The following is a 26,750-nucleotide window of genomic DNA, read 5'->3' as shown; positions in this document are numbered from 1 at the left end:
CAGGAGAATTTTCCCACGCTGTCAGTGACGTGCATGAGGTGAGCTCATGTCCAATGAACTCAGCTCACCTCATGCACGTCACTGACAGCGTGGGAGAATTGCCTGCGCTCTGCAGTGTCTATGAAGGATGGCATGCTGGATGGCAGCGCTCAGTTGCCATCCAGCCTGTCATCTCAATGCCATCCCAGCGTGGGAGAATTCTCCTGCTGAAGCGCTGAGCGCAGGAGAATTTTCCCACGCTGTCAGTGATGTGCATGAGGTGAGCCGAGTTCATTGGACATGACCTCGGCTCATCTGGATGCCGTCACAGCGAGACACTGAGGAGCGCAAGCATGCCTGCGCTTCTCAGTGTCTGTGGCGTGGCAAGCTGGATGGCAGCTTTCGGCTGCGATCCAGCCTGTCATGTCAATGTAGCAGAGCTGAAGCTGTCGTGGGAACCATGGAAAGGTAAGGATGAGGCTGCTTTATTATTTTACTTTTATTGCAGGAGATCGTTGGCTTCAGCTGGAATGGGCGTGATGGCAAGTATGGTTTAATTTAGAACATTAAAAAATTGTGTGTTTATTTCAATTAAAGGACTTTATTCTGGGTGTTGTGTTTTTTTAAATACTTTACTAGAAATTCATGGCGGTCATGTCTAATATTGGCGTGACCCCATGAATTTCGGGCTTAGGGCCAGCTGATAATGCCTAGCTGGCCCTAACCCCATTATTACCCAGTGAGCCACCGCATCAGGGCCCTGGATGAGTTGGGTACAGCGCCAGAAGATGGCTCTTCTATGAACGCGCCATTTTATTTTCTGGGGTGGCTGCGGACTGCAATTTGCAGCGGGGGGGGGCCCAGAAAGCTTGGGCCTCCCTGCGCTGCGTATTCCAGCCCCCAACTGCCTAGATGCAACTGGCTGGACAACAAAAATAGGGCGAAGCCCCGCGTATTTTTTTTTTAAATTATTTCATGAAATTCATGAAATAATTTTTTAAAAAAAGGGCTTCCCTATATTGTTGTGTCCGGCCAGGTACAAATAAGCTCTGTACACTAAATGACAAGTACAGTAACCAACACTGTTACTGTACTTCTTATATATGTGACTGACATGTTTCTATCTATCTAATCTATGTGTGATACTCTATTCTTTCTGTTCTAAATTGTCGGGAACCGGTGTATGCCGCTGCTGAATTGCCGGCTTTTCATGTTTCACTGTGAGCACTGTTCCCATCGATTTGGGCAGCCACTGTAATGCCACAACCACCATGGCTGTGACATTACAGTGAGTGGCAGACAATCCCTGCATGATTGGTGCTCTAAACAGCGCCAGACATGCAGGACATGGTGCACGAACAGTTATTGAACATAACCTCGAACAGCCGAATTTTTTGCAAATCGTTTGCGTTCGTCGAACGACTCGAACACCGCCCAAAACAGCTCGAATTTGAGATTGGCGAACAGTTCTAGTCGAACACCGCTCATCTCTAGTCATGACGCCAAGTTGTACACAGAGACCTTAAATGCGCAGCGTGAGAAGCGGCGATCTGGAGATGCAGTGAGGACCTGATGGGTGACGGTGAGGAACGGAGAGGCCGGAGGTGAGACATGAAAGAGAGGGAAGACCATCATTATGTCTATGTTGCAACAAAAAATCCCGAAGGCATATTGCTTAGAAACACACAATCGGTGCCACTGGCTGTGTGCAGCTATAAGCACAAAACTCCAAAGACATGTATAAGACCAAAAAAAAGGGAGTTTTTCAAATAGGATAAAAAAAATGTGTAATAAACTTTATTAACAATTAATTTAAGCAAGACAATACATATAAAAAGAGACGTGGACCGGAGGGTTAGGAAAATAGCAGCAGGGCACTGGCCAGGCTACGGAGAGCTTCAGAGATCACATAATATAAGTGCTGACAAAAAGCGGCAGGCACAAAGAACATAAGCAATTCAAACATTTAGCATGGCACCTTAATGAATATATCTATATATATAATCGTCTTATCCCGTCTGTCTGTCTGTCTGTCTATCTGTCTGTCCTGGAATTCCCGCGTCGCTCATTGGTCCGGCAGCGGCCAATCAGCGCCGCGGGATTTCTGAAAAAAGATGGCGGCCGTTAGCGGCTCATCTGCGGGACGGAGCTCAGCGGTGATGCAGCCGGGAGATGATCGGTGCGAGGCGCTCATCTCCCGGCCGGTACCAGCAGAAGGACCTCGACCGCCGAACCCATCTGAGGGACGGAGATGCAGCCGGGAGATGAGCGGCGCGAGGCGCTCATCTCCCGGCCGGTAGCAGCGGAAGGACCCCGACCGCCGGCGGAAGGGAGGACCGGGGAGCGGCGCTGCGGGTCGGGATACTTCTGCTGCGAGCGCCCGCTCATGTCCCGGGTTCTCACAGCGGAAGTACCCGCACAGGCAGCGCCGCTCCCCGATCCGCACCAAGACGATTCGATGATTGGTCGCGGTCTTCGGACCCGACCAATCACTGATCTTACCGCAAAAGTTAAACACCGCTGTGCTGATTGGTCGCGGACCCTGCCCGCGACCAATCACCGATTTGGGTGCCACATTTAAATATCGGCCGCAACCAATCACCGATCTTGGCTCCACATTTAAACACCGCTGTGCTGATTGGTCGCCGACGCCGGGCGCGACCAATCACCGATATTTAAATTTGGCGCCCAAATCGGTGATTGGTCGCGGGCAGCGTCCGCGAGCAATCAGCACAGTAGTGTTTAACTTTTGCGGCAAGATCAGTGATTGGTCGCGGGCCAAGACCGCGACCAATCACCGATTTGTGCGTCACATTTAAATAGCGGCCGCGACCAATTGGATGTCAGCGCCGCTCCCCGGTCGTCCCTTCACGCCCTAGCCGCATGGATGTCAGCGGCGCTGCCTGTGTGGATACTTCCGCTGCGAAAACCCGGGACATGAGCGGGCGCTCGCAGCAGAAGTATCCCGACCCGCAGCGCCGCTCCCCGGTCCTCCCTCGACACCCTAGCCGCTGATGTCCCCACAGTATCCGCATGGTGTTACAAAGGTCCGGACATTTGTGTTAAAAATCGCTGATTGGTCGCTGGCGCTGCCCGCGAACAATCACCGATTTGGCCGCCACATTTAAATATCGGCCGCGACCAATCACCGATCTTGGCGCCACATTTAAACACCGCTGTGCTGATTAAATAGCATCCGCGACCAAATGTTGCACCCAAATCGGTGATTGGTCGCGGTCTTGGCCCGCGACCAATCACTGATCTTGCCGCAAAAGTTCAACACTACTGTGCTGATTGGTCGCGGACGCTGCCCGCGACCAATCACCGATTTGGGCGCCAAATTTAAATATCGGCCGCAACCAATCACCGATCTTGGCTCCACATTTAAACACCGCTGTACTGATTGGTCGCGGACGCTATTTAAATGTGGCGCCAAAATCGGTGATTGGTCGCGGGCAGCGCCAGCGACCAATCAGCGATTTTTAACACAAATGTCCGGACCTTTGTAACAGCATGCGGATACTGTGGGGACATCAGCGGCTAGCGTGTCAAGGGAGGATCGGGGAGCGGCGCTGCGGGTCGGGATACTTCTGCTGCGAGCAGTCGCTCATGTCCCGGCTTCTCGCAGCGGAAGTATCCGCACAGGCAGCGGCGCTCCCCGGTCCTCACCAATACGATTCCGCTCCCCGGTCCTCACCAATACGATTCGCTGATTGGTCGCGCTCTCCGCCCGCGACCAATCAGTGATCTTGGCGCTAAAGTTAAACACCGCTCTGCTGATTGGTCGCGTCTGGCGTCCATGACCAATCAGCGAGCTTGGCGCCAAATTTAAACAACGCTTTGCTGATTGGTCGCGGATGACAGCCGACCGCGACCAATCGGCGAGATTGGCGCCAAATGTAAACCCCGCTCCGCTGATTGGTCGCGGTGGCCGGCCGCGACCAATCAGCAATTTTGGTGCCAAATTTAAACAACGCTCTGCTGATTGGTCGCGGATGACAGCCGACCGCGACCAATCGGCGAGATTGGCGCCAAATGTAAACCCCGCTCCGCTGATTGGTCGCGGTGGCCGGCCACGACCAATCAGCAGTATTGGCGCCAAATTTAAACCTTGCTCTGCTGATTAGTCACAACCACCGGCCGTGACCAATCAGTGATATTGGCGCCAAATTTAAACACCGCTCTGCTGATGGGTCGCGTTCGCTGGCCGCGACCAATCAGCATTATTGGCGCCAAATTTAAACCCCGCTCTGATTAGTCGCGACCAATCTGCGATATAGGCGCCAAATTTTAACACCGCTTTGCTGATTGGTCGCGGTTGCCGGCCTCGACCAATCAGCGATTTTGGCGCCAAATGTAAACACCGCTCTGCTGCTTGCGCCCGGTCGGCCGCATACCTATTCTAGAATACCCGATGCGTTAGAATCGGGCCACCATCTAGTAATGTCATAAATACGTATTAGCCATGGTAAATTGTAATGCAGTCACTTGTAGCTCAAGTTGATGTCAGCAATGGTATCAACAGCATGAAATCAATGAAAATAACAAAGCTTACCCTGGGTGGCGACAGTGCCTGGAAAATAGAGTATGAACCGCTTCCCAACACGCGTTTCGCGTGTAGTATGGACGGCTTTATCAAGGGAAGGTAAACTAGTGTGGCAAAAGGACCTTAAAATACCCAGGTGGGCGGTCACGTGGTGCACCACGTGACCAACGAACCACCAATGGCATCGGGTGTACGGCGCGTGCGCACGGAGCCGGACAGTTTCCGCAGCAGCTGCACGGCGGTCACTTCCGGGAGCGGTCACTTCCGGTCACAGAGGGGAAAACGTCGGGTGCTGCAGCCAGGGACGTGGCCGCGCCGGGTGCACGCACTCAAGATGCCAGGTAGGAAAGAATACACAATCAATAGTGGCAACATTATGGGGCAATACCGTGTCTCCTGCAGTTCCACTAATGTAATTTATTATGCCACTTGTGATTGTTCACTTATCTATGTTGGCCTTACATCTAGGGAACTCAGAGTCAGAGTTCGGGAGCACGTTATGGACATTGCTGCAGCCAGGTCAGTGACTGATCCCTCTGAGTTAAAAACTCTTCCCCGGCATTTTCGTTACTTTCATGACTGTAACCCTTCATCACTTTCTATCCGGGGTATTGATGTGGTCCACCTTGGGGCAAGGGGCGGTAATGTTAAACGTATCTTGGCCCAGCGCGAAACGAAGTGGATAGTCACACTGGACACGTTGTCCACAAAGGGACTAAATGAGACCCTTAGCTTTGCTTCATTTTTATGATTAGCCACCTACGTTTTCTTTCCTAACTATACTGTATCATTGTCTCAACTTGAGACTTTTTGGTGTTGTGCCAGCAGCTATTTTACTCTTTTTTTTTTAATATTTGTGTGGTGCCATCTGTGCTTACTAATATTTGTACTTATGTTTTTTTTCTTCACGGTCCATATTTGCCCAGGTTCGTCCTTTCGTCTCAAAGATATGCAGCTACCTATTCATCATACCTCACAGTCTACCTGTTTTATGTATATATTGTGTTATTTTATTTTTGTGCCTGACATGTGCTGCATATATACATATCTTGTATTCATTATATCAAGATGCGTTTTTGCCCCATAATGTTGCCAACGCTCTGCTGATTGGTCGCGGATGACAGCCGACCGCGACCAATCCGCGAGATTGGCGCCAAATGTAAACCCCGCTCTGCTGATTGGTCGCGGTGGCCGTACACCCGATGCCATTGGTGGTTCGTTGGTCATGTGGTGCACCACGTGACCGCCCACCTGGGTATTTTAAGGTCCTTTTGCCACACTAGTTTACCTTCCCTTGATAAAGCCGTCCATACTACATGCGAAACGCGTGTTGGGAAGCGGTTCATACTCTATTTTCCAGGCACTGTCGCCACCCAGGGTAAGCTTTGTTATTTTCATTGATTTCATGCTGTTGTTACCATTGCTGACATCAACTTGAGCTACAAGTGACTGCATTACAATTTACCATGGCTAATACGTATTTATGACATTATATATTCATTAAGGTGCCATGCTAAATGTTTGAATCGCTTATGTTATTTATGCCTGCCGCTTTTTGTCAGCACTTATATTATGTGATCTCTGAAGCTCTCCCTGGTCTGGCCAGTGCCCTGCTGCTATTTTCCTAAGCCTCCGGTCTATGTCTCTTTTTATATGTATTGTCTTGCTTAAATTAATTGTTAATAAAGTTTATTACACATTTTTTTATCCTATTTGAAAAACTCCCTTTTTTTGGTGTTATTATGTCTATGTTGTAGTAAGTTTTCACACCAGAAAGTTCATATCAGATCGAGAGTCCATGTAAACTCCAAAATAAAAGCCCCCCATAACAATGTGCCAATTATATAAGCCCCCATAACAATGTGCCTGATATTGAAGCCCCCATAACAATGTGCCTGATATTGAAGCCCCCATAACAATGTGCCTGATATCGAAGCCCCCATAACAATGTGCCTGATATAGGAGCCCCCATAACAATGTGCCTGATATAGGAGCCCCCATAACAACGTGCCTGATATAGAAGCCCCCATAACAATGTGCCTAATATAGAAGTCCCCATAACAATGTGCCTGATATAGAAGCCCCCATACCAATGTGCTTGATATAGAAGCCCCCATACCAATGTGCTTGATATAGAAGCCCCCATACCAATGTGCTTGATATAGAAGCCCCCATAACAATGTGCCTGATATAGAAGACCCCATACCAATGTGTTTGATATAGAAGCCTCCATAACAATGTGCCTCATATATAAAAGCCCCCATAACAATATGCCAGATATAGAAGCCCCCAAAACAATGCAACAGACATATTTACCTCATAGTTTGCCGCCTAATCTATGGGGGCAGCAGCAGACTTGGACCCTCACATCTATAAGCACTGGTGCAGATTAGAGATGAGTAACTACCGATAATATCCTCTTTTTTTGTATTATAAACTAGCCAAACAAAATGCAAAGTAAGAAGAAAAATGGAGCTGTTGCCCATAGCAACCAATCAGAATTCCGGTTACATATTACTCTAGACAGCTTGAAATTGGAAGAAGTGATCTGATTGGTTGTTACAGGGAATAGCGTCACTTACTTTTCAGCGCCATGGTGTTCTCACAGCTGTGTCGCCCTTTGATGCCACTTTCAGTTACACGTACTAGATCAATATAGAGCATAAAAAATACCCAAGTAATGTAGCAAAACCTATTACAATCGTGTCGAACAATTGCCAATACTAAATATGGCGACGTACGGTGTTCCGCCTTGACCAAAAAAGTAAAACTAAAATACACATTTTACGTCACGCCTTCTTCACCTAAGTCTTCGTTCATTCATTGGTTCGCCCGGCTATCAGTCCAAGAGTGCAGACTCCTGATTGGCTGAACCCGCGTCCACAGTGTCAGCGCCCTGTGCTGCCCACTAGCATTGTTCGATAGGTGAGTTGGGGTCTGTGTTACCGTCGGGGGTCCCGTCTGTGCTCAGTATGATGGGAGTCGTGGTCTAAAGCCCCAGAGGTGTCGTTATCACAGCAGGGACGTGATGGCGGCTCGTTCCGGCCTCTTCTATGGTCCCCTGTGCTGTTTGCAGGGTATTATGTGTAGTTGGTGCCTTAATAACTTTTTGTCGTGCGATCTGCACCATTCACAGCCCGATTGGAATGCATTAACCCCTTCTCCCCACTGTCAATTGATATTATTATTTTTAATTATTTTTTTTTCCTACTTATTTATTTTTTTTTTACAAAAAATTTCCGTCCCCATTTCTGTCCGGGGGATTTTTTTTTTTTTTTTTTAGGACGAGTTGTAATTCAGATTGACGCCTTTTATTTTACCATCAAATATGCTGAAAAATTGGGAAAAAAATTCTAAATGGAAAGAAATGATGGGAAAAAAACATTTTTTAAAAAATGTATTGTTTACTTTTATGCCATTCAGCGTGCGGTAAAATGAATTAATTAATTGCGATTTCGGCGTTACCGAACTTGTGTGGTGTTTTTTTTGTTTGTTGTTTTTTTTTAGCTATTTTAGTAGCCTAAAAAAAATATTGAAATACAAAAATTGGACGTTATTTTCCCGGCCTTTATTTTTTTCAGCTCTTGTTTTTTGGGTTTATTTTTTGCGCATGATGAGCTGTAGTATTTTGGTACCATTTTGGGGTATTTTTTGATTTGTTTTGAGGTTATTTTTTACCGTGGGAGTGTCTATTTAAAAAAAAAAAAAAAAGGCAATTAACAAAATCCTATATTTAAAGTGGACTTTTATGGACACGTATACCAAATATTTTTTTGTTTTACTCTATATGGGGAAAAAGAAAAGAAGGTGGGGGGGGGGGGTCATTCAATATATATATATATATATATATATATATATATATATATATATATATATATATATATATATATATATATATATATATATATATATATAATAAAAAAAATTATATATTTATTTTTATTTTTGTACTTAGGGTCTAGAACCTCTCTTTGATTGTACTATTTAGTGCTGTGGCTCGCTAGTGCCATCAATGTTAAAATACCCGACAGCCCCTGAAGTTATCTTTTATGAGTACTCCTAAATATGTTCATTTTAGTAAGAGGAATTATCAGCCATTCTCACTTGAATTTTCAAAGTAAACACACCAGCCTCCTCAGGTCTAAAGGAATCTATGTAATAATGAATACCCTTTGTATTGTGTTATCTGGTGACGGATCAGTAGAGATCAGAGCGAGCTCTGGCCGCTGCTGTCAGCTGTATAATGCAGTATTGCCCCCACCACATTTCCATGTCACAAATATGTGGCGCTGATGGGTGGTCATAGCAGATCACCCCTTTTCCAAAAATGACAATGGCGAGATCTTAAAAATAAAATCCCATACTGATATTGCCCAAAATAATAAAATATAATGATCCCATATGATGTGCGCCGAAACGGGAAAAAAAAATAGTGTCAGATTCGCTGTCTCCTGGTCATTTCTCCTCCCAAATAAAATGGGAAAAAAAAACAGATCAGAAAGTTGTATGGACCCAAAATATTAACGAGAAAATCAACATTGTCCTGCAAAAAAAAACCAAGCCTTGATATAACTCTACTGACGGAGAAATAAAAAATAAAAAGTAGTTATGTCTCTTATAATATTAGGACTGAAGCCTTTTTTTTTGGCAAAGAAAATACCGAGAAAGTTGGTTCTAACCCCTAGAAAAAAGTTTCTACAAAGGTGTAAAAACAAACCTCAAATCCAATGGAGAAATGGTTGGGCTTTGGGGTGTGTTTTGTTTTTTTTTTTTTTTTTTTTTTTTTTAATTTGACCTCACTTGGAATTTCTTTTCTGTTTTTCAGTACATTTTATGATAAACTGAACGATGTCATTAAAAATGAAAACTTGTCTCCTCAAAAAACAAGCCCCCGTATGACTATGTGGAGAGATAAATAAAAAAAAGGCTCTTGGGAAGGGAGAGAAAAAAAGCTTGGGGGGGGGGGATACTTGTGGCGGGAACGGGTTAAATAGGGACATTGACATGTAACCATGGAGAGCTGAAATAGTCGGTGCCCTGCAAAAGGCAAGACTTATGAAAGATGAAAATATTGGGATCATGAGAGGGTTTTGGGGGAAGTGGAATTGTGTATTTCTGTATGCAGTATGTATTTTCTCCACCAAGTGGCACTGTTGATTTCTGTATGCAGTACTGCTTTTCTCCACCAAGTGGCACTGTTGATTTCTGTATGCATTACTTATTTTCTCCACCAAGTGGCACTGTTGATTTCTGTATGCATTACTTATTTTCTCCACCAAGTGGCACTGTTGATTTCTCTATGCAGTACTGCTTTTTTTCCACCAGGTGGTACTGTTGATTTCTCTATGCAGTACTGCTTTTTTTCCGCCAGGTGGTACTGTTGATTTCTCTAAGTACTGCTTTTTTTCCACCAGGTGGTAGTTGATTTCTCTATGCAGTACTGCTTTTTTTCCACCAGGTGGTACTGTTGATTTCTCTATGCAGTACTGCTTTTTTTCCACCAGGTGTCACTTGATTTCTGTATACAGTACTACATTTCTCCACCAAGTTGCAGTACTGCTTTTTTCTCCACTAGGTGTCACTGTTGATTTTTCATATGACATTAGCACTCATAGAGGGCTGCGGAGTTACTGTTAGTTTCTGATTTTTTAGGGTCACTTTACATGTGTTTTTTATGGGGGCAGCTGAAGATAAAAGTTGCATTTGTTAATCGTGTTCAACTCCATTTTTTCTCTTGGCAATTAAAGGGTTATTCACAGACTTGCATAGTTACATCTACTATATAATTGTCTTATCCCGTCTGTCTGTCCTGGAAATCCCGCATCGCTCATTGGTCCGGCAGCGGCCAATCAGTGCCGCAGGATTTCTGAAAAAAGATGGCGGCCGTTAGCGGCTCATCTGGCGGACGGAGGTCAGCGGCGATGCAGTGGGGAGATGAGCGGCGCTAGCAGCACAACTACCTCGACCGGCGCCGCTGACCTCCATGCGGCTAACGTCGGAAGATCAGCGGCTTGGCCCGCTGATCTCCCGACAGCAAGTGTGAACGGAGGACCGGGGAGCGGCGCCGCCGGTCGGGATGCTTCTGCTGCGAGCAGCCGCTCATCTCCCAGCTTCTCGCAGCAGAAGGAGCCGCACAGGCAGCGCCGCTCCCAGGTCCTCGCTAATACGGAGCCGCACAAGCAGCGCCGCTCCCGGGCCCACACTAATACGACGCTGATTGGTCGCGGTGGCCGGCCGTGACCAATCGGCTAGATGGCCGGCAAATTTGAACGCCGCTGTGCTGATTGCGCCCGGTCGGCCGAGACCAATCACCGATATTGCCGCCAAATTTAAACACCGTTTTGCTGATTAGTCGCGGTTGCCGGCCGCGACCAATCAGCGATTTTGGCGCTAAATTTAAACAACTTTCTGCTGATTGTGCCCGGTCAGCCGCATACATATTCTAGAATACCCGATGCATTAGAATCAGGCCACCATCTAGTAGTTTATAAGGCCGAAAAAAGACAAGCGTCCATCCAGTTCAGCCTATTTCTTGTGCACTGCAGCTATTCCGCAGCGTTGATCCAGGGGAAGGCAAAAAAAAACCATGCGGTATAGGCCAATTTACATCATTGAGGAAAAATTCACTTCCCGACACCAATCTGGCAGTCAGATTAAATCCCTGGATTAATTAATTATCACTAAGCATAAGATGTAATCTTATTGTTCTCAAGAAAGGCGTCCAGGCCTCTCTTGAACTCATTAAGTGAGTTGGACATCACCACTTCCTCTCCCAGAGAGTTCCAGAGTCTCACGGCTCTGACCGTAAAGAATCCCCTTCTGTGCTGGTGCAGGAACCTCCTTTCCTCCAGACGCATAGTGTGCCCCCTCGTCTTTGTCACCATCCTTGGTATAAACAGGTCATGGGAGAGATCTCTGTACTGCCCCCTGATGTATTTATACATGTTTATGAGGTCTCCCCTAAGCCTTCTCTTTTCCAACGTAAATAGGCCTAATTTTGACAACCTCTCTGGGTATTCTAGTCCCTCCATTCCCTTTATTACCTTAGTCGCCCTCCTTTGTACCCTCTCTAGCTCCAATATGTCTTTCCTGAGTACCGGAGCCCAGAACGGTGCACAATATTCTAAGTGCGGCCTTACCAGCGCTTTATACAGAGGAAGAACAATGTTCTCATCATATGCCCCTATTCCTCTTCTGATGCATGCCATGACTCTATTTGCCTCCGCAGCTGCTGCCTGACACTGGGCACTCCAATTTAATTTGCTATTAACCAAGACGCTCAGGTCCTTCTCCATGTCAGATTTCCCCAACGGTTTCCCATTTAATATGTATGGGTGACTGCTGTTTTTCTTTCCCATGTGCATGACTTTACATTTATCGGCATTGAACCCCATTTGCCATTTTTTGGCCCAACTCCCCAATTTATCTAAATCCTCCTGTAGCTGTGCCCTTGCAAGTTATCCATGCAAAAAGGGGATAACTTGCTGATCACCGGACCCCCAGTGATTTCTATTGTGTTTCTGTTCTGATCGCAGGATTTTTTTTGCAGAGAAACGTCACCCACGATGGTATAACATTTCACCTGGCCAGAAGAGGGCGCCACTGTGCAGGTGCAACCAATGCATGGTCCTATAGTCTAGACCTAACACGGGGTATCTGCACAAGTGTGGCCGCCACTGCCGGACCGCGGAGGGGAAACAGACGTGATAATTGTGCCCATATTCTCCTATTTATCTCTGGTGCTGGTGACACAGATCTCGCTCCCCGCACACACACATGAGCAGCGTCTGCTCGGCGGCACTTCTTCCTTGTTTGTGTCTCACGTGCCAAACATTTCTTAGGGGAGTGAAATACGGCAAAAAGTTTTGAGCGTTCAGTAAATGGCCCATTTGTGACAGTTTCCAGCTGCTGCGCGTTATCGCGTCGCTCCCAGTGCTGCCACGTCGTGCACTATGGGATTAGCAATCTGCAGCTGTTCCTCACCCCCCCCAGCAACAAACTGGTTAAAGTCTCCCCTAATATTCGCCACGTGTCAGGATTTGGCAGAGCTCTTTTTTTGCCTACGAGGGAGCCCGGTGCCATGTCCCCCTCCTCCTCCTCCTCTTCCCGAGCTCCTGCTGAATATTTCATCCCATCCGAGGAAGAATTAATGGAAGGAGACGCTCTCTGCTCTTCATCCATTAAAAGCAGCCCTGGGAGGCATCGCCTCGGCCCCGTCTCATGTGCCCGCCGAGTGCCAGAGGCAGGGAGGCTGCCCCCGAGGGCAAGTGCAGGCAGAGAGCGAGTAGCTCCGCTATCCCTCCTCCGGGGAGCGTGCGAAAAAAGGGGAGAGCGGGCCAAGAACGGGACCGGTCTGCATCATTCGTACCCGTCATCCTGTGCTGGCACACGGCACCAGATCTGAACCTAAATAATATTTACTGGTGATCTGATTTTTTGGAAAGCTGGGTTCTGTGTAATTCTGCAAGAAATCCTCAGAAGTGACAATGGTGGTCACCCAGCTTTCCCAAGACAGGCAAATTAACCCTTTTGTGCCGTATATGTTTTCTCTCAGGCCATGCTTCACATGTACAGAAAGTGCTCCTTGTCGGAGAGGCTGATCCGCGCCATCTCCTCCATCCGCTCTCTTCCCGGAGACACCGTAGAGTCCCTTATCCGCAAGGTAAGTGTTTGATAAACCCCCATTCTCTACATAGACGCAGGAACCGCCCCCCATTCTCTTCATAGACGCAGGAACCGCCCCCATTCTCTACATAGACGCAGGAACCGCCCCCCATTCTCTACATAGACGCAGGAACCGCCCCCTATTCTCTACATAGACGCAGGAACCGCCCCCATTCTCTACATAGACGCAGGAACCGCCCCCCATTCTCTACATAGACGCAGGAACCGCCCCCTATTCTCTACATAGACGCAGGAACCGCCCCCATTCTCTACATAGACGCAGGAACCGCCCCCCATTCTCTACATAGACGCAGGAACCGCCCCCATTCTCTACATAGACGCAGGAACCGCCCCCATTCTCTACATAGACGCAGGAACCGCCTCCCATTCTCTACATAGACGCAGGAACCGCCTCCCATTCTCTACATAGACGCAGGAACCGCCCCCCATTCTCTACATAGACGCAGGAACTCCCCCCATTCTCTACATAGACGCAGGAACCGCCCCCCATTCTCTACATAGACGCAGGAACCGCCCCCCATTCTCTACATAGACGCAGGAACCGCCCCCCATTCTCTACATAGACGCAGGAACCGCCCCCCATTCTCTACATAGACGCAGGAACCGCCCCCCATTCTCTACATAGACGCAGGAACCGCCCCCCATTCTCTACATAGACGCAGGAACCGCCCCCCATTCTCTACATAGACGCAGGAACCGCCCCCCATTCTCTACATAGACGCAGGAACCGCCCCCCATTCTCTACATAGACGCAGGAACCGCCCCCCATTCTCTACATAGACGCAGGAACCGCCCCCCATTCTCTACATAGACGCAGGAACCGCCCCCCATTCTCTACATAGACGCAGGAACCGCCCCCCATTCTCTACATAGACGCAGGAACCGCCCCCATTCTCTACATAGACGCAGTCACTTTCCAGTCGACCATCTATAAAACATATGTTCTTAATAACTTTGACCCTTTCTTTTTTTCTCCGTCTACAGGGGGCCGACGTCAATGGTCCTCATGACACCCTGATGCCCCTGCACAGCGCCTGCATGGTGTGTGATGCCGACTGCGTGGAGCTGCTTCTGGAGAACGGAGCGAACGTCAGTGGCTTTATTAAAAGGAGATCCCGGTTTTATGTCTAATCCTAGTTCTGTTTCCTGTGACTTTAAAAACGAATAATATTTCAGAGCTGAAGGTTTGCTACAGTCGCATCCAGTGTGCACAATCCTTTCTGAGCTAATCCAGGCAGATACGTTACCTGTGCCGATTCATTAGCTCATGGAGGATTATATAGACCGGACACACTGAAGCAGATTGTGATGAAAGCCGGCCGGTGGGTGCAGCTCTCTGGCGCCCCCTACCTCTCAGGTCAGTCAAGGTACTGCACCTAGAGAAAGTAGTGCCAGGTAGCTGCAACCAGCGCAGGGAACACGGTAGTGTGTTATCCCTTCAACGTCACTAAACCGTAACGTCACTACACAGCACAACTCGCTAGCGCCCTCTTAGCCTCAGGTCAGTCAAGGAACTGCACCTAGGATAAGCGGTCGCCAGGGAGACTGTCCTGTAACCTACTGGGTATCGGGGCCCTCTGTAGTGAGGGCGGTATATATATCTTCCTTGGCCGCGCCAGGAATATATATATCTGAACCTCCGACCGTCACTACCAGCCTTCCCCAATCCCCAGTTGGTATGCTGCCACCAGTCCCTATTTTAGATATACGCCCAGTCCGTGAATGGGCCTATATCGGGTCAGGAACCAACCCTGGGTAGCGTTTTTGGCTTGAGCCGAGCTCACACGGACGTGCGTTCGTTATGCAGAATAAAAGGCAGGCCCACAATTACTTGAGGTAATTGATTATAATAATACACTAGATACACGATATACAACTAAATATACACAGGTATAAGGTCAGGCTAAACTATACAACAATGGAATACAACACACAGAATCACCACAGCATATCAGTTACCGGTTTCTTGATTTTCTTGTGACGCAGGGAGAGGATTCTGCGATCGCAGGCACGGTTCTTTGTTACAGGCTGAGGCCTACCACCGCATGGTCAAACTGCTCCTCCCCTTGGTGGCCTCAGCTGGTGCTCAGATGTTCAGCACACCACTCTTGGGTCAAGACTGACTTGTCTCTTGTCTGTCCTGCTATCTTACCTGCCCCGTCCCGCCCACTGCTGGTGAGGTCAGCTGGCTCAGTCTCCACCCTCAGGTCTAACTTCGATCAGAAGCCCAAATTCTATGGAACCCAATAACTTCTTCTGGGATGGTCTCAGGATACCCCCAGGGGTTCCCATGGATTCGGGCCGCCGTAACCGACCTTTTGATATCAATTATGATACCATACGGTCCTCAGGAATGGCTCAGCGCTATATCTTGTCTTCCAGAGCACGTACAAACGTCTACCGCGGAGGCTTGTGTGCGCAATGGCTCCGGGACGCCGTGATATTTTTTTATTGGCCCATCCCATGCAACATGCGTGTGCTTTTCATGTTTCTATATCTTATGCCTCCATGCTTGTGACAGACAAAGAAACTAGTCCTATGGGACAAATGGTCAGGTACAGATAGACGAAGCACCCCCCCCTGCTGGCTGTGTTTCCTCTCGAAGTCTTTGAAGCTCCTAGCATTCAAGTGTTAAGTAGGCTTCTTATCTTACAGGAGCCTGGATGGGGGGAAACTATCTAGTTGACGTTTTAACAGAAGGTCCCAAGGGTGGGGGCTGCTGAAGTGTGGCCATCCCTGGATATGATTTATCATTACCAAGATGGCGGCTACAGGTTCATCACACCTCCCCCTATACGAGGGCGCGAGGGGGTAGCACATTCCTGTGTTCCCCCGTGCGTCCTTCTGCACCCTCCCCTTGCCGGGATAACCCGTCAGCGTTACCGTGGTCACGGCCTCTTCTGTGGCGAATGGAGAAGTGGTACTGCTGGAGAGCGAGGCTCCAGCGTAGCAACCTGCCATTCGACCCAGAGACCGTGTGTAACCAGCTGAGGGGGTTGTGGTCCGTCTCCACGGTGAAATGGCTCCCGTACAAGTAGGGCTGCAGACGCTGCAGGGCCCATACAATTGCCAGGCATTCTTTTTCCACCGTGGAGTAAGCCACCTCCCGGGGCAGTAGCTTCCTGCTCAGGTACAAGACAGGATGTTCCTGGCCTGTCGTGTTGACCTGACTTAGCACAGCACCGAGGCCAAAGTCACTGGCGTCGGTCTGTACCACAAACGGCCGGTCGAAGTCGGCAGCTTGCAGTACAGGGGAGCTACTTAGGGCGGCCTTGAGTGCCCCGAAAGCTGTCTCGCAGGCGACTGTCCAGTCGACTGCGACGGGCAGCTTCTTCTTGGTGAGGTCCGTCAGGGGCTTGGCCAGGGTGCTATAGTGTGGGACGAACCTCCTATAGTACCCGGCGGTCCCCAAGAAGGACATCACCTGCTTTTTGGTCCTAGGAGTGGGCCAGGATGCGATGGCATCCACTTTCCCCGGTTCTGGCTTCAGAACCCCCCCGCCTACCCGGTGACCCAGGTAGAGGACCTCACTCATGCCCAGCTGGCACTTTTCCGGCTTGATGGTCAAGCCTGCCCGGTGGATCCGACCGAGCACCTGCCGCAGGTGCTCTAGGTGATCTTCCCAAGTGGGACTGAAGACTGCAATATCGTCCAAGTACGCAGCCGCGTACCCTTCAAGTCCCTCAAGCAGCGTATTGACCATCCGCTGAAAAGTGGCAGGGGCATTCTTCATGCCGAATGGCATCACTGTGGACTCGTACAGTCCAAAAGGGGTGATAAAGGCAGAGCGTTCCCTTGCCGCGGGGGTCAGAGGAATCTGCCAGTACCCCCGGCTCAGATCCATGATGGTCAGGTACTTAGCCCCGGCCATCCGATCGAGCAGGTCATCGATGCGTGGTATGGGGAACGCATCGGTGGCCGTTACAGCGTTGAGCCCCCGGTAGTCCACGCAGAACCGTGTAGTTCGGTCCTTCTTTGGTACGAGGACTACAGGCGAGGCCCACGCGCTGCTGGATGCCTGGATCACCCCCAGCTTCAGCATCTCGTCTATCTCTTGGCGCATGTTTCCCTGCACCTCGAAAGAGACCCGATATGCTGAACGCCGGATCGGCGGGTGATCGCCAGTGTCCACGTCGTGGACAGCCATCTCAGTCCTTCCGGGCAGGCTGCTGAACAGCCCCCGGAAGGGGTGCAGGGTGGTCCCCAGCTGGGACCGTTGGTCCTCCGTGAGCTGGTGGCCAACCCCCACATCCTCGATGGACCCACCCGCCTTGGCTTGGGTGAGCAGATCCAGGAGGGTTTCTACCTCTCCTTCCTCGGGAAGGTTGCACACTGGGTGGGCAGTCGCTTCCCGCTCATGATGAGCCTTCATCATGTTCACGTGGAAGGCCTTCCTCCTTCCACGGGCGTGATCCAGGGTGACCAGATAGGTGACGGCGTTGAGTTTCTGGTGCACGAAGTAGGGACCTTCCCAGGCTGCCTGAAGCTTGTTCTGTGGTACGGGGACCAGTACCCACACCTTTTGACCCACCTGGTAGGTCCTCTCACAAGCATTCTGGTCGTACCACCGCTTCTGGTCGGCCTGGGCCTGGGCCATATTGTCCTGCACCAGCTTTGCCAAGGCCATCATCCTGTCCCGGTGGCGCACGACATACTCGATGACCGACACCTCGGGGGTGGCCAAATCCCCTTCCCATGCTTCCTTCACCAGAGCCAGGGGGCCCCGTACCCGTCGCCCGTACAGGAGCTCAAAGGGGGAGAACCCCGTTGAGGCCTGCGGAACCTCCCGGTAAGCAAATAGGAGGTGTGGGAGGTAACGCTCCCAGTCTCTCCCGTGGGAGTCGACCAACATCTTAAGCATCTGCTTTAAGGTGCCATTGAACCGCTCACACAGGCCATTAGTCTGTGGGTGATACGGGCTGGCCACCAGATGTTGCACCTGCATTTGCTTACAGAGGGACTCCATCAGCCGCGACATGAACTGGGTCCCTCGGTCGGTGAGCATTTCTTGGGGGAAACCCACTCTGGAGAAGATCTCCAGTAAGGCGGTAGCCACCTTGTCGGCCCGAATGGACGACAAAGCTACCGCTTCCGGGTACCGGGTGGCATAGTCCACTACCGTGAGTATGAAGCATTTCCCGGAGTGGCTGGGAGTGGACAGAGGTCCAATAAGATCCACAGCGACCCTCGAGAAAGGCTCTTCGATGATTGGCAGAGTTACCAGTGGGGCTTTGGGGCGCGGCCCCGCCTTCCCCACCCTCTGACAGGTGTCACACGAACGGCAGTAGGCACCCACCGCGGCTCCCATCCCAGGCCAGTAGAAATGCTGAGCTATCCTGGCCTTGGTTTTAGCGATCCCTAGGTGTCCGGCCATCGGAATCTCGTGTGCGATCCGCAACAATTCCGCCCTGAACGGATAGGGTACCACTAACTGTCGGTCCCTGGGCCACGCCTCCGGTGAACCCTGCTGGACCGTTACCCGGTACAGCCGTCCCTGGTCCCAGACCACACGCTCGCAGTCTGACTCCATGGGAGGCTGTGCCGCCTGTTCCTTGAGAGCTTTCAGGCTGTCGTCTGCTTCCAACGCAGCCTGAAATTCCTGACTTGATGTGGCCAGAATCGACGAAACTGCCACATCCTCCGTCAGCCCCTCCGGGCATGTCACCTGGCCGCTGTCTGACCCGGCAGACACTTGGTCAGAAGTGGGGAAGCCGTCGGACCTCTGCAAGGCTCCTTGGGCTCCGGCGCTCCCACTCCTGGTGACAGCGGCTATGACCGCTGTGACCGTGGGTAGTGCCCGCTTCCCCTCTGTTTCTGACCAAGCCGCCCGATCAGGCAGGCTTCCTAGGCCTTTGGACATCTCTGATGTGGGGAACTCCTGCCCTGGGGTCTTACCTGGCGGCTCCTCTCTTGGGACACCCCCACCCCCCATGGCCTGTTCCTCCCCCTGCAGTGGGCCTATACTCAGCAGCCTGGATACCCCTGGGAGCCCTACACTGCCGGTAGCTGCCCCCCTCTCCATCCCTGAGCTTCCCTCTACAGAATCCTGCCCGCCCCCTCCCTCACCGGAGGACAAGAGGTCACGGCACGCCGGCTGAGCACCTCTGCGGGCATCCCCACACTCCCCACCTGCTTTCACTAACCCTGTTTGTGTTGTGTCTGTGCAGGTGTTACCCTCAGGTTTCACTCCCTCCTCCTCAGCAGGACGCACACTACATACAACATGGTTGGCATTAGCAGCAGACAAATCAATACACTCTTGGGGGGCCGAACTTGGGGGTTCAGAGGGTACATACTGCGATACAAGACGCCCCAAGTCGGTCCCTAATAAAACATTTGCGGGAATATTTGGCGTTACTCCCACCTCCCGCATCCCCCTTCCGGCACCCCAGTCCAAATACACCATGGCAACGGGAAGTGCCGGCTCCACGCCTCCAACCCCGGAGACGGAAAGAGTCTTTCCTGGTACCAAGTCCTGGGGGGACACCACCTCAGGCCGTACCAGTGTTCGTTCAGCGCCCGTGTCCCGCAGTCCCATGACCGCAGAACGGCCTATGGTGACGGGTTGGATGTTGTCCAGGGACCTACCACCACCCCCTCCCACACACAAAACATTGGGCGCTCTCTGGGACTGGGATGGGGTCTTTTGGCGCTGGGGACACTCAGCCCTAAAGTGTCCTGGTTTGTTGCATAGATGACAACGTCTTACGTCTGGTCCTTGCCTGGAGAGGGCAACAGGGGGATACACCCCTTGTGTTCTAGGGGCCGGGGAAACAGGGGCATGACTGGGCTTACCCCCTCTCCAGGTGCTGCTGGCAGACTTCTTCAGCTCAGGCGCCCTGTTATTGGCATACTCGTCTGCCAGGGCGGCTGTAGCAGAAGCCCCTGTTGGTTTTCGGTCACGGAGGAACTGTCGGAGGTCCTCTGGGCAGTTCCACAAGAACTGCTCCGTGACGAACAGTTCCTGGACCTCCTGGCGGGTAGTAAGCGCTAGACCCGAGGTCCAGTGCTCTGCGGCTCTCAACAGCGCCCGCATATGATCGGTCCAGGTGTCCTTGGGGCCACGCAGCAGGCTCCGGAACTTCTGGCGGTACGACTCGGGAGTGAGGTTGTACTGCCGGATCAGGGCCCGCTTGATGCAGTCGTAGTTCTGTACCTCCCCGGCAGGTAAGTCCCCCAAGGCATCCAGGGACTTACCCCTCAAACGGGGGGTCAGGTATCTGGCCCACTGATCCCGGGCCAGATGGTGCTGAAGACAGGTCCGTTCAAATGCCACCAGAAAGGAGTCCAGGTCCCCATCCTTCTCCAGTAGAGGGAAGTCCTCAGCTCGGACTTTGGACGACTTGGTCTCCTGATGGGTTGGTTGCTCTAGCGGAAGCCCCCGCTGGGCCAGGTCCAGTTGGTGCTGGCGCTCCGCAGCTCGCTCTGCACGCTCCGCAACCTCCCGGCGCTCTGCAGCTTCACGCTCCGCAGCCTCCCGGCGCTCTGCAGCTTCACGCTCCGCAGCCCGCTCCGCAGCCCGCTCTGCACGCTCCTCCTCCGCTGCCTTCTCTGATGCTGCCAGGAGGGTTTTGTAGACGGCATCGCCATGAGACTGGAGACTTGCCATAGCCGCTTGTAAAAGGGCTTGTGATCTGGACAGGCTGGGCTGGGTAGGTGGTGGGCAGCCCACTGCGGGACCGTATACTGGGGACTGGCTCCCTGAGGTGCCCGGGCTGGACTCCTCCTCGCCATGAGTAACAATGTCCTCCCCTCCTGCCACACGGACCGTAGCATTAGCCTCCTGCAGGGTCTTGCTCCTGGTGCCGTCTGCCATCTTGGTAACCGACACCGCTGCAACCCTGAGTTTGCACACACCTTGTTATACTTTTAGCCTGACCGTCTAACGTTGGGCTGACCTTAAGACTCCAGCAGTGGAAGTTACCACTGGCAGTCTTTAGTGCCTGGGAGTAGGGGTCCCACAACACTATTATTCTGCAATCCCACCGCTCTGCCACCAATGTGGTGAAAGCCGGCCGGTGGGTGCAGCTCTCTGGCGCCCCCTACCTCTCAGGTCAGTCAAGGTACTGCACCTAGAGAAAGTAGTGCCAGGTAGCTGCAACCAGCGCAGGGAACACGGTAGTGTGTTATCCCTTCAACGTCACTAAACCGTAACGTCACTACACAGCACAACTCGCTAGCGCCCTCTTAGCCTCAGGTCAGTCAAGGAACTGCACCTAGGATAAGCGGTCGCCAGGGAGACTGTCCTGTAACCTACTGGGTATCGGGGCCCTCTGTAGTGAGGGCGGTATATATATCTTCCTTGGCCGCGCCAGGAATATATATATCTGAACCTCCGACCGTCACTACCAGCCTTCCCCAATCCCCAGTTGGTATGCTGCCACCAGTCCCTATTTTAGATATACGCCCAGTCCGTGAATGGGCCTATATCGGGTCAGGAACCAACCCTGGGTAGCGTTTTGGCTTGAGCCGAGCTCACACGGACGTGCGTTCGTTATGCAGAATAAAAGGCAGGCCCACAATTACTTGAGGTAATTGATTATAATAATACACTAGATACACGATATACAACTAAATATACACAGGTATAAGGTCAGGCTAAACTATACAACAATGGAATACAACACACAGAATCACCACAGCATATCAGTTACCGGTTTCTTGATTTTCTTGTGACGCAGGGAGAGGATTCTGCGATCGCAGGCACGGTTCTTTGTTACAGGCTGAGGCCTACCACCGCATGGTCAAACTGCTCCTCCCCTTGGTGGCCTCAGCTGGTGCTCAGATGTTCAGCACACCACTCTTGGGTCAAGACTGACTTGTCTCTTGTCTGTCCTGCTATCTTACCTGCCCCGGCCCGCCCACTGCTGGTGAGGTCAGCTGGCTCAGTCTCCACCCTCAGGTCTAACTTCGATCAGAAGCCCAAATTCTATGGAACCCAATAACTTCTTCTGGGATGGTCTCAGGATACCCCCAGGGGTTCCCATGGATTCGGGCCGCCGTAACCGACCTTTTGATATCAATTATGATACCATACGGTCCTCAGGAATGGCTCAGCGCTATATCTTGTCTTCCAGAGCACGTACAAACGTCTACCGCGGAGGCTTGTGTGCGCAATGGCTCCGGGACGCCGTGATATTTTTTTATTGGCCCATCCCATGCAACATGCGTGTGCTTTTCATGTTTCTATATCTTATGCCTCCATGCTTGTGACAGACAAAGAAACTAGTCCTATGGGACAAATGGTCAGGTACAGATAGACGAAGCACCCCCCCCTGCTGGCTGTGTTTCCTCTCGAAGTCTTTGAAGCTCCTAGCATTCAAGTGTTAAGTAGGCTTCTTATCTTACAGGAGCCTGGATGGGGGGAAACTATCTAGTTGACGTTTTAACAGAAGGTCCCAAGGGTGGGGGCTGCTGAAGTGTGGCCATCCCTGGATATGATTTATCATTACCAAGATGGCGGCTACAGGTTCATCACACAGATCCTCAGCTGTGAGTATTTGTTACATCGAGTTCATGACCGTCTCTGTGCCCCGCAGGTGAACACCCTTGATGGCTACCAGCGCACGGCCCTGCACTACGCAGCAGAGAAGGACGAGACCTGCGTGGAGATTCTCCTGGAATACGGCGCTGACCCGAATGCCCCAGATGGGAATCAGGACGCTCCATTACACTGGGCAGCCTTCAAAAACATGGACGGCTGTGTGCAGGCATTACTAGAGGGGGGCGCGAATGCTAATGCCAGAGACTACAACCAGGACACCCCCCTGAGCTGGGCGGTAATGAAAGGCAACCTAGAGAGCGTGCGGCTGCTCCTGGAATACGGGGCGTGGCCCGACACCGCCAACCTCAAGGGTCAGTACCCGGCAGGGCGGCTGGCAATACTGATGGGTCGAGGACTGGGTGGCGAGAGGGAGGAGGAATGCCTCGAACTGCTGCACAGAGCTTGTGGCACCCTCAGGCTGCGAAGAGAAGGAGGGATCCCCCCCGAGGCCACCCGGGATACCCAGCTAGGTCAGCGGCTGCTCCAACTGTGCTCCTTCCCCGGCACTTTGAAAGCTTTGGCAAGGCGAGCGGTGAGGGGCAGCCTTGGGGACTGCCAGCTATCCCAGGTGGTGGCTGAGCTGCCTATTCCTAAATCTATACAGGACTACGTTCTCCTGCTGCACTGAAGGACAGGAAAAGACCTCCGCTCTCCCATATTGTCGTCCCCCCCGGGTGTTCTCCCAGTGTATCCGGCAGCCATCACTCCTATACGTGGGGTCATCTGTAGTATTTGTGATGCCTTATAGAGAACCTGGATCATCTCCTGTGATGAAAGATCTACCTGGATCACTTGGGAAGACGTCATTCTCCACATAGCTCTCAGACTTACTGGGTTTTGGAACAGGACGATGGGGGATGTGATTTCGTTGCCATCAGATTTTTTTTTATATTATTCTTAGGAGTCGTAAAAGCAGATTAAAGAAGAGTGATGTCTGCGCGACCTAAAAAGTGTTCTCCTTGGTTTTATCATTCAAGAAATCTGATTAGTAAAGCAGGATGATCTGAGGATTCCCAAAAATCCACATTATGTCCATCAGTGGTCCCAGAGCTGGCCATACCTATAAGACGGCTGTCTCTCCCAGAGCTGGCCATACCTATAAGACGGCTGTCTCTCCCAGAGCTGGTCATACGCACGAGACGGCTGTCTCTCACAGCTCCCATACACATCCCTTCTGCCCGATCCTTCTCTCCCCCAGCATCATCCATTTGCAGAGAGTCGGGAGGCCTCCATACACATATGATGGTCCCACAGAAACCGGCAGGTTCGGAAGACTTTTATCTAATGTACATGGGATCCTTAAAGGGATTATCCAGCCTTGGGGTACAAGTCTGCAGTTACTTCATGCACACTGCGTTGTGAGGATTCTCCGGTGCTGGCGGCAGGAACTTGACCGCAAGTATTTGATTTGCATACACGTGGGTGGTCACATGTCGACTAGACATGCACGGCCTTGCTCAATGCAAGTGTATTGAGCGAGGCCGGATAAAGTCTAGTGTGATTGTGGCCGGACATATGCAATTCACATACTTGCGATCTCTCTATCCCGGCACCAGAGAATCCTCGCAGTGCGCGTGGTGTGAGGATTCAAGTCTGCAGTTGCATAGAGTGATAGCATAGTTGTATCCTAAGGCCTTACTACCCCTTTAAGAATGAAGGGCACGCAAGGCTGTTTTAGTACATCCCTGCACGGTGCCGCTCCTAACCACCCGGTCACACAGTGATCTGCCGTTTGCACCCTGCACAGCTGAGTGATCGGGGGAAAAAAAATAATAGTAACAAGAATGCGGCGTGCCCCTTCATTCTCCGGATCAGTGGGGGCCCCACTAATCATAAAGTGACGGACGATCCTGGCATTATCACTTTGCGAAATGGAAAAACCTCTTTTAAATAGTATGGAAATATATTCCCAAGAGCAGAAATCGCTTTGTGTCCGGACTGTGCATCCGGCTGCTATAAAATTAAGTTTCGTAAAATGTATTGGCTGAATATAGAATTGCAATGGAGCTGTAGTACCATATGTCGCCTCTAAAGAAAGAGTGGCGCTCTTTCCAGTTAAAAAAAAAAGGCAAAAAAAACCACTCCACTCCTTTTAGCACCGTCCTTGTGAGCAATAATTGAAATGCAGCATCGTTTCTCTTGGAGATGATAGCGCAGGACGCAGGTATTGGGTTAAAAAATTTGCAAAAAAAAATGCATGTATGGTGCCTATAGGGGCAGCTAATAAAAATATTCGTTAGGTTTAAGTAAATTGGGTAATGAACATGGAAAATGCAAGTATCACCGGCTTCTGGCTACATAAAAGTGAAGTCGGATTGTTACAGGGAACGTTATCGGCCCAGTAACTGGCGCTCCGGCCTCCGTCATGATCGTCCTCTTGTGCTGAAAGAGTTAAAGGGATTTTGTAGACAATAACAGATTGTCCCTATGGGCGATATCCCTCCTTTTACCACATTACTCCACCCTCTCCATTGACCTTTACAGAGACTCCCTGAGCCAGGAGGATGCGCCTGTCACTCACTCGGGTTCCCATTCTTCCCCGTCTTCCAGCTCAGCAGAGGTTAAATGAACCAAGGGTTGGAGATACTGTATGTAGGGCAGAGTAAGTGCGAACTTCCAAGATGAGACTCTTGGTGACTGACTGGCTGCAGAATTAACCCCTCGTACCACGCACATCTTGGGATAAAGCTGGTGGCTGTCTAGAATGTGCAGGGTTTTCCTTCTGTTGGGAATATTCAGACTCCGTCGTATTGCACTGCACACGTACATCGCCCCCATACCTGAGCATCGTATGTTCCTTCGGCGTATTAACAGGTAATATGGATTTTTGACCCTTAAAATCCAACGTGGTAAAAATCTAAGGCTGGCCGGGGATTTGCAGTTTGCACTACCTGTACAAGACTAAGCCCCCCACCGTCATAACGGGCTAATCCTCAACTTTTCCATGCAGAATCCGTGGGAAATAAGTAGGATAATGCTTATTCTGCTGCTTTTTTTTTCCGATGGCGGCTGTGAAAATTTTTTCAGTAAATTTCCTGCGTAAAGTTAACTCCAACATGTGAACCTGTTCTTAACTGTAATTTTTTTTTTTTAAAGTTTAAAATATGTTTTGGAAATACAAATGACAACCAATCTGATCTAGAGAAAGCTGTCACCCAGATTTCCTAATTTTCTGTCACTTTACTTAGAGGTTTTTCCGGGCTTCACAGAAATTTCTGCAGAACGGAAAATTGCTGAAAGCTTGCAGGTGTGCAACGTGCAGACTGTCAGGATTCTCTTCTATATCCAACTACCTCTCATTATGAGTTTTGCACAGTTGCGGTCTCTCAATAGAATAGTGAGAGAAGCAGGAAAGTCGACACGTGACCGAAAGTATGTAAATCGTACTCTTACAGTCACCCGACCACCTACTCGAGTTGGAAGTAGAGGAGAATCCTTACTGTGTGCACATCGCACATTGGCAGATTTTGGTGAATGCAAAAATTTATCTTCAGTCTGGAAAATCCCTTTAACTATGGATTTTTTTTTTTTTTTTATAACTTCAAGGACGACTATTTACTGGGGAAAAATGCTTATACCAAGTCAGAATACACGAGGACATGAGCCGGGGAGGGTGCACTGATCCGCACACACTAATGACCTTCATAACGATGGGAAAACGATCTTGTAGAGCAGCTCGCTGCAATTCACCTGTGACCTACACAGATCACTATCTAGTAGATCAAGCCTGGGGGTCTGGCAGTGAAGAGGCGCCCACCATGGGTCATTAATCTTTTTATTCTGGGACTATCGGGTCTCACTCCACTGGCCCGGCCAGAACCAGTAACCTCGGATCAGGTCTCCGTCTACTGATATCATATTAGAAGTTCAGCTGCCGCTGTGCGGACAGTAAACAGCAGAGCTTGTGACGGGGGCTGAGCTTTGGTCACAAGTGTTTAAGGCTCTGGATGAAAACCACACAGTGACCCGGCGGACCCTCATAAGGTATTGGAGTCA

At 50.5% G+C, this 26,750-nt stretch overlaps 1 protein-coding gene across 2 annotated transcripts; it reads left to right on the top strand.

Moving 5' to 3' along the window:
- Positions 1-7,331: 7,331 nt before the first annotated feature.
- ASB8 (ankyrin repeat and SOCS box containing 8) lies at positions 7,332-23,704 on the top strand. Of its 2 annotated transcripts, none has more exons than XM_073648285.1 (4): positions 7,332-7,450; positions 13,080-13,187; positions 14,195-14,299; positions 22,750-23,704. In XM_073648285.1, exons 2-4 carry the CDS (start codon positions 13,083-13,085, stop codon positions 23,380-23,382), a joined length of 843 nt encoding a protein of 280 aa, XP_073504386.1. In that variant the 5' UTR covers positions 7,332-7,450; positions 13,080-13,082; the 3' UTR covers positions 23,383-23,704. The 2 variants fall into 2 exon arrangements, with proteins under 2 accessions (XP_073504386.1, XP_073504387.1); XM_073648286.1 differs by lacking the exon at positions 7,332-7,450 and adding an exon at positions 8,693-9,043 and having other exon boundaries at positions 13,077-13,187.
- Positions 23,705-26,750: the final 3,046 nt, after the last annotated feature.

This window comes from Phyllobates terribilis, unplaced genomic scaffold, assembly GCF_046119375.1.
Source record: "Phyllobates terribilis strain yellow unplaced genomic scaffold, ASM4611937v1 Scaffold_9__5_contigs__length_417890890, whole genome shotgun sequence".
Taxonomy (NCBI): domain Eukaryota; kingdom Metazoa; phylum Chordata; class Amphibia; order Anura; family Dendrobatidae; genus Phyllobates; species Phyllobates terribilis.
Note: the sequence above shows the minus strand (reverse complement) of the source record. Positions and strands in the feature narration are given on the sequence as shown.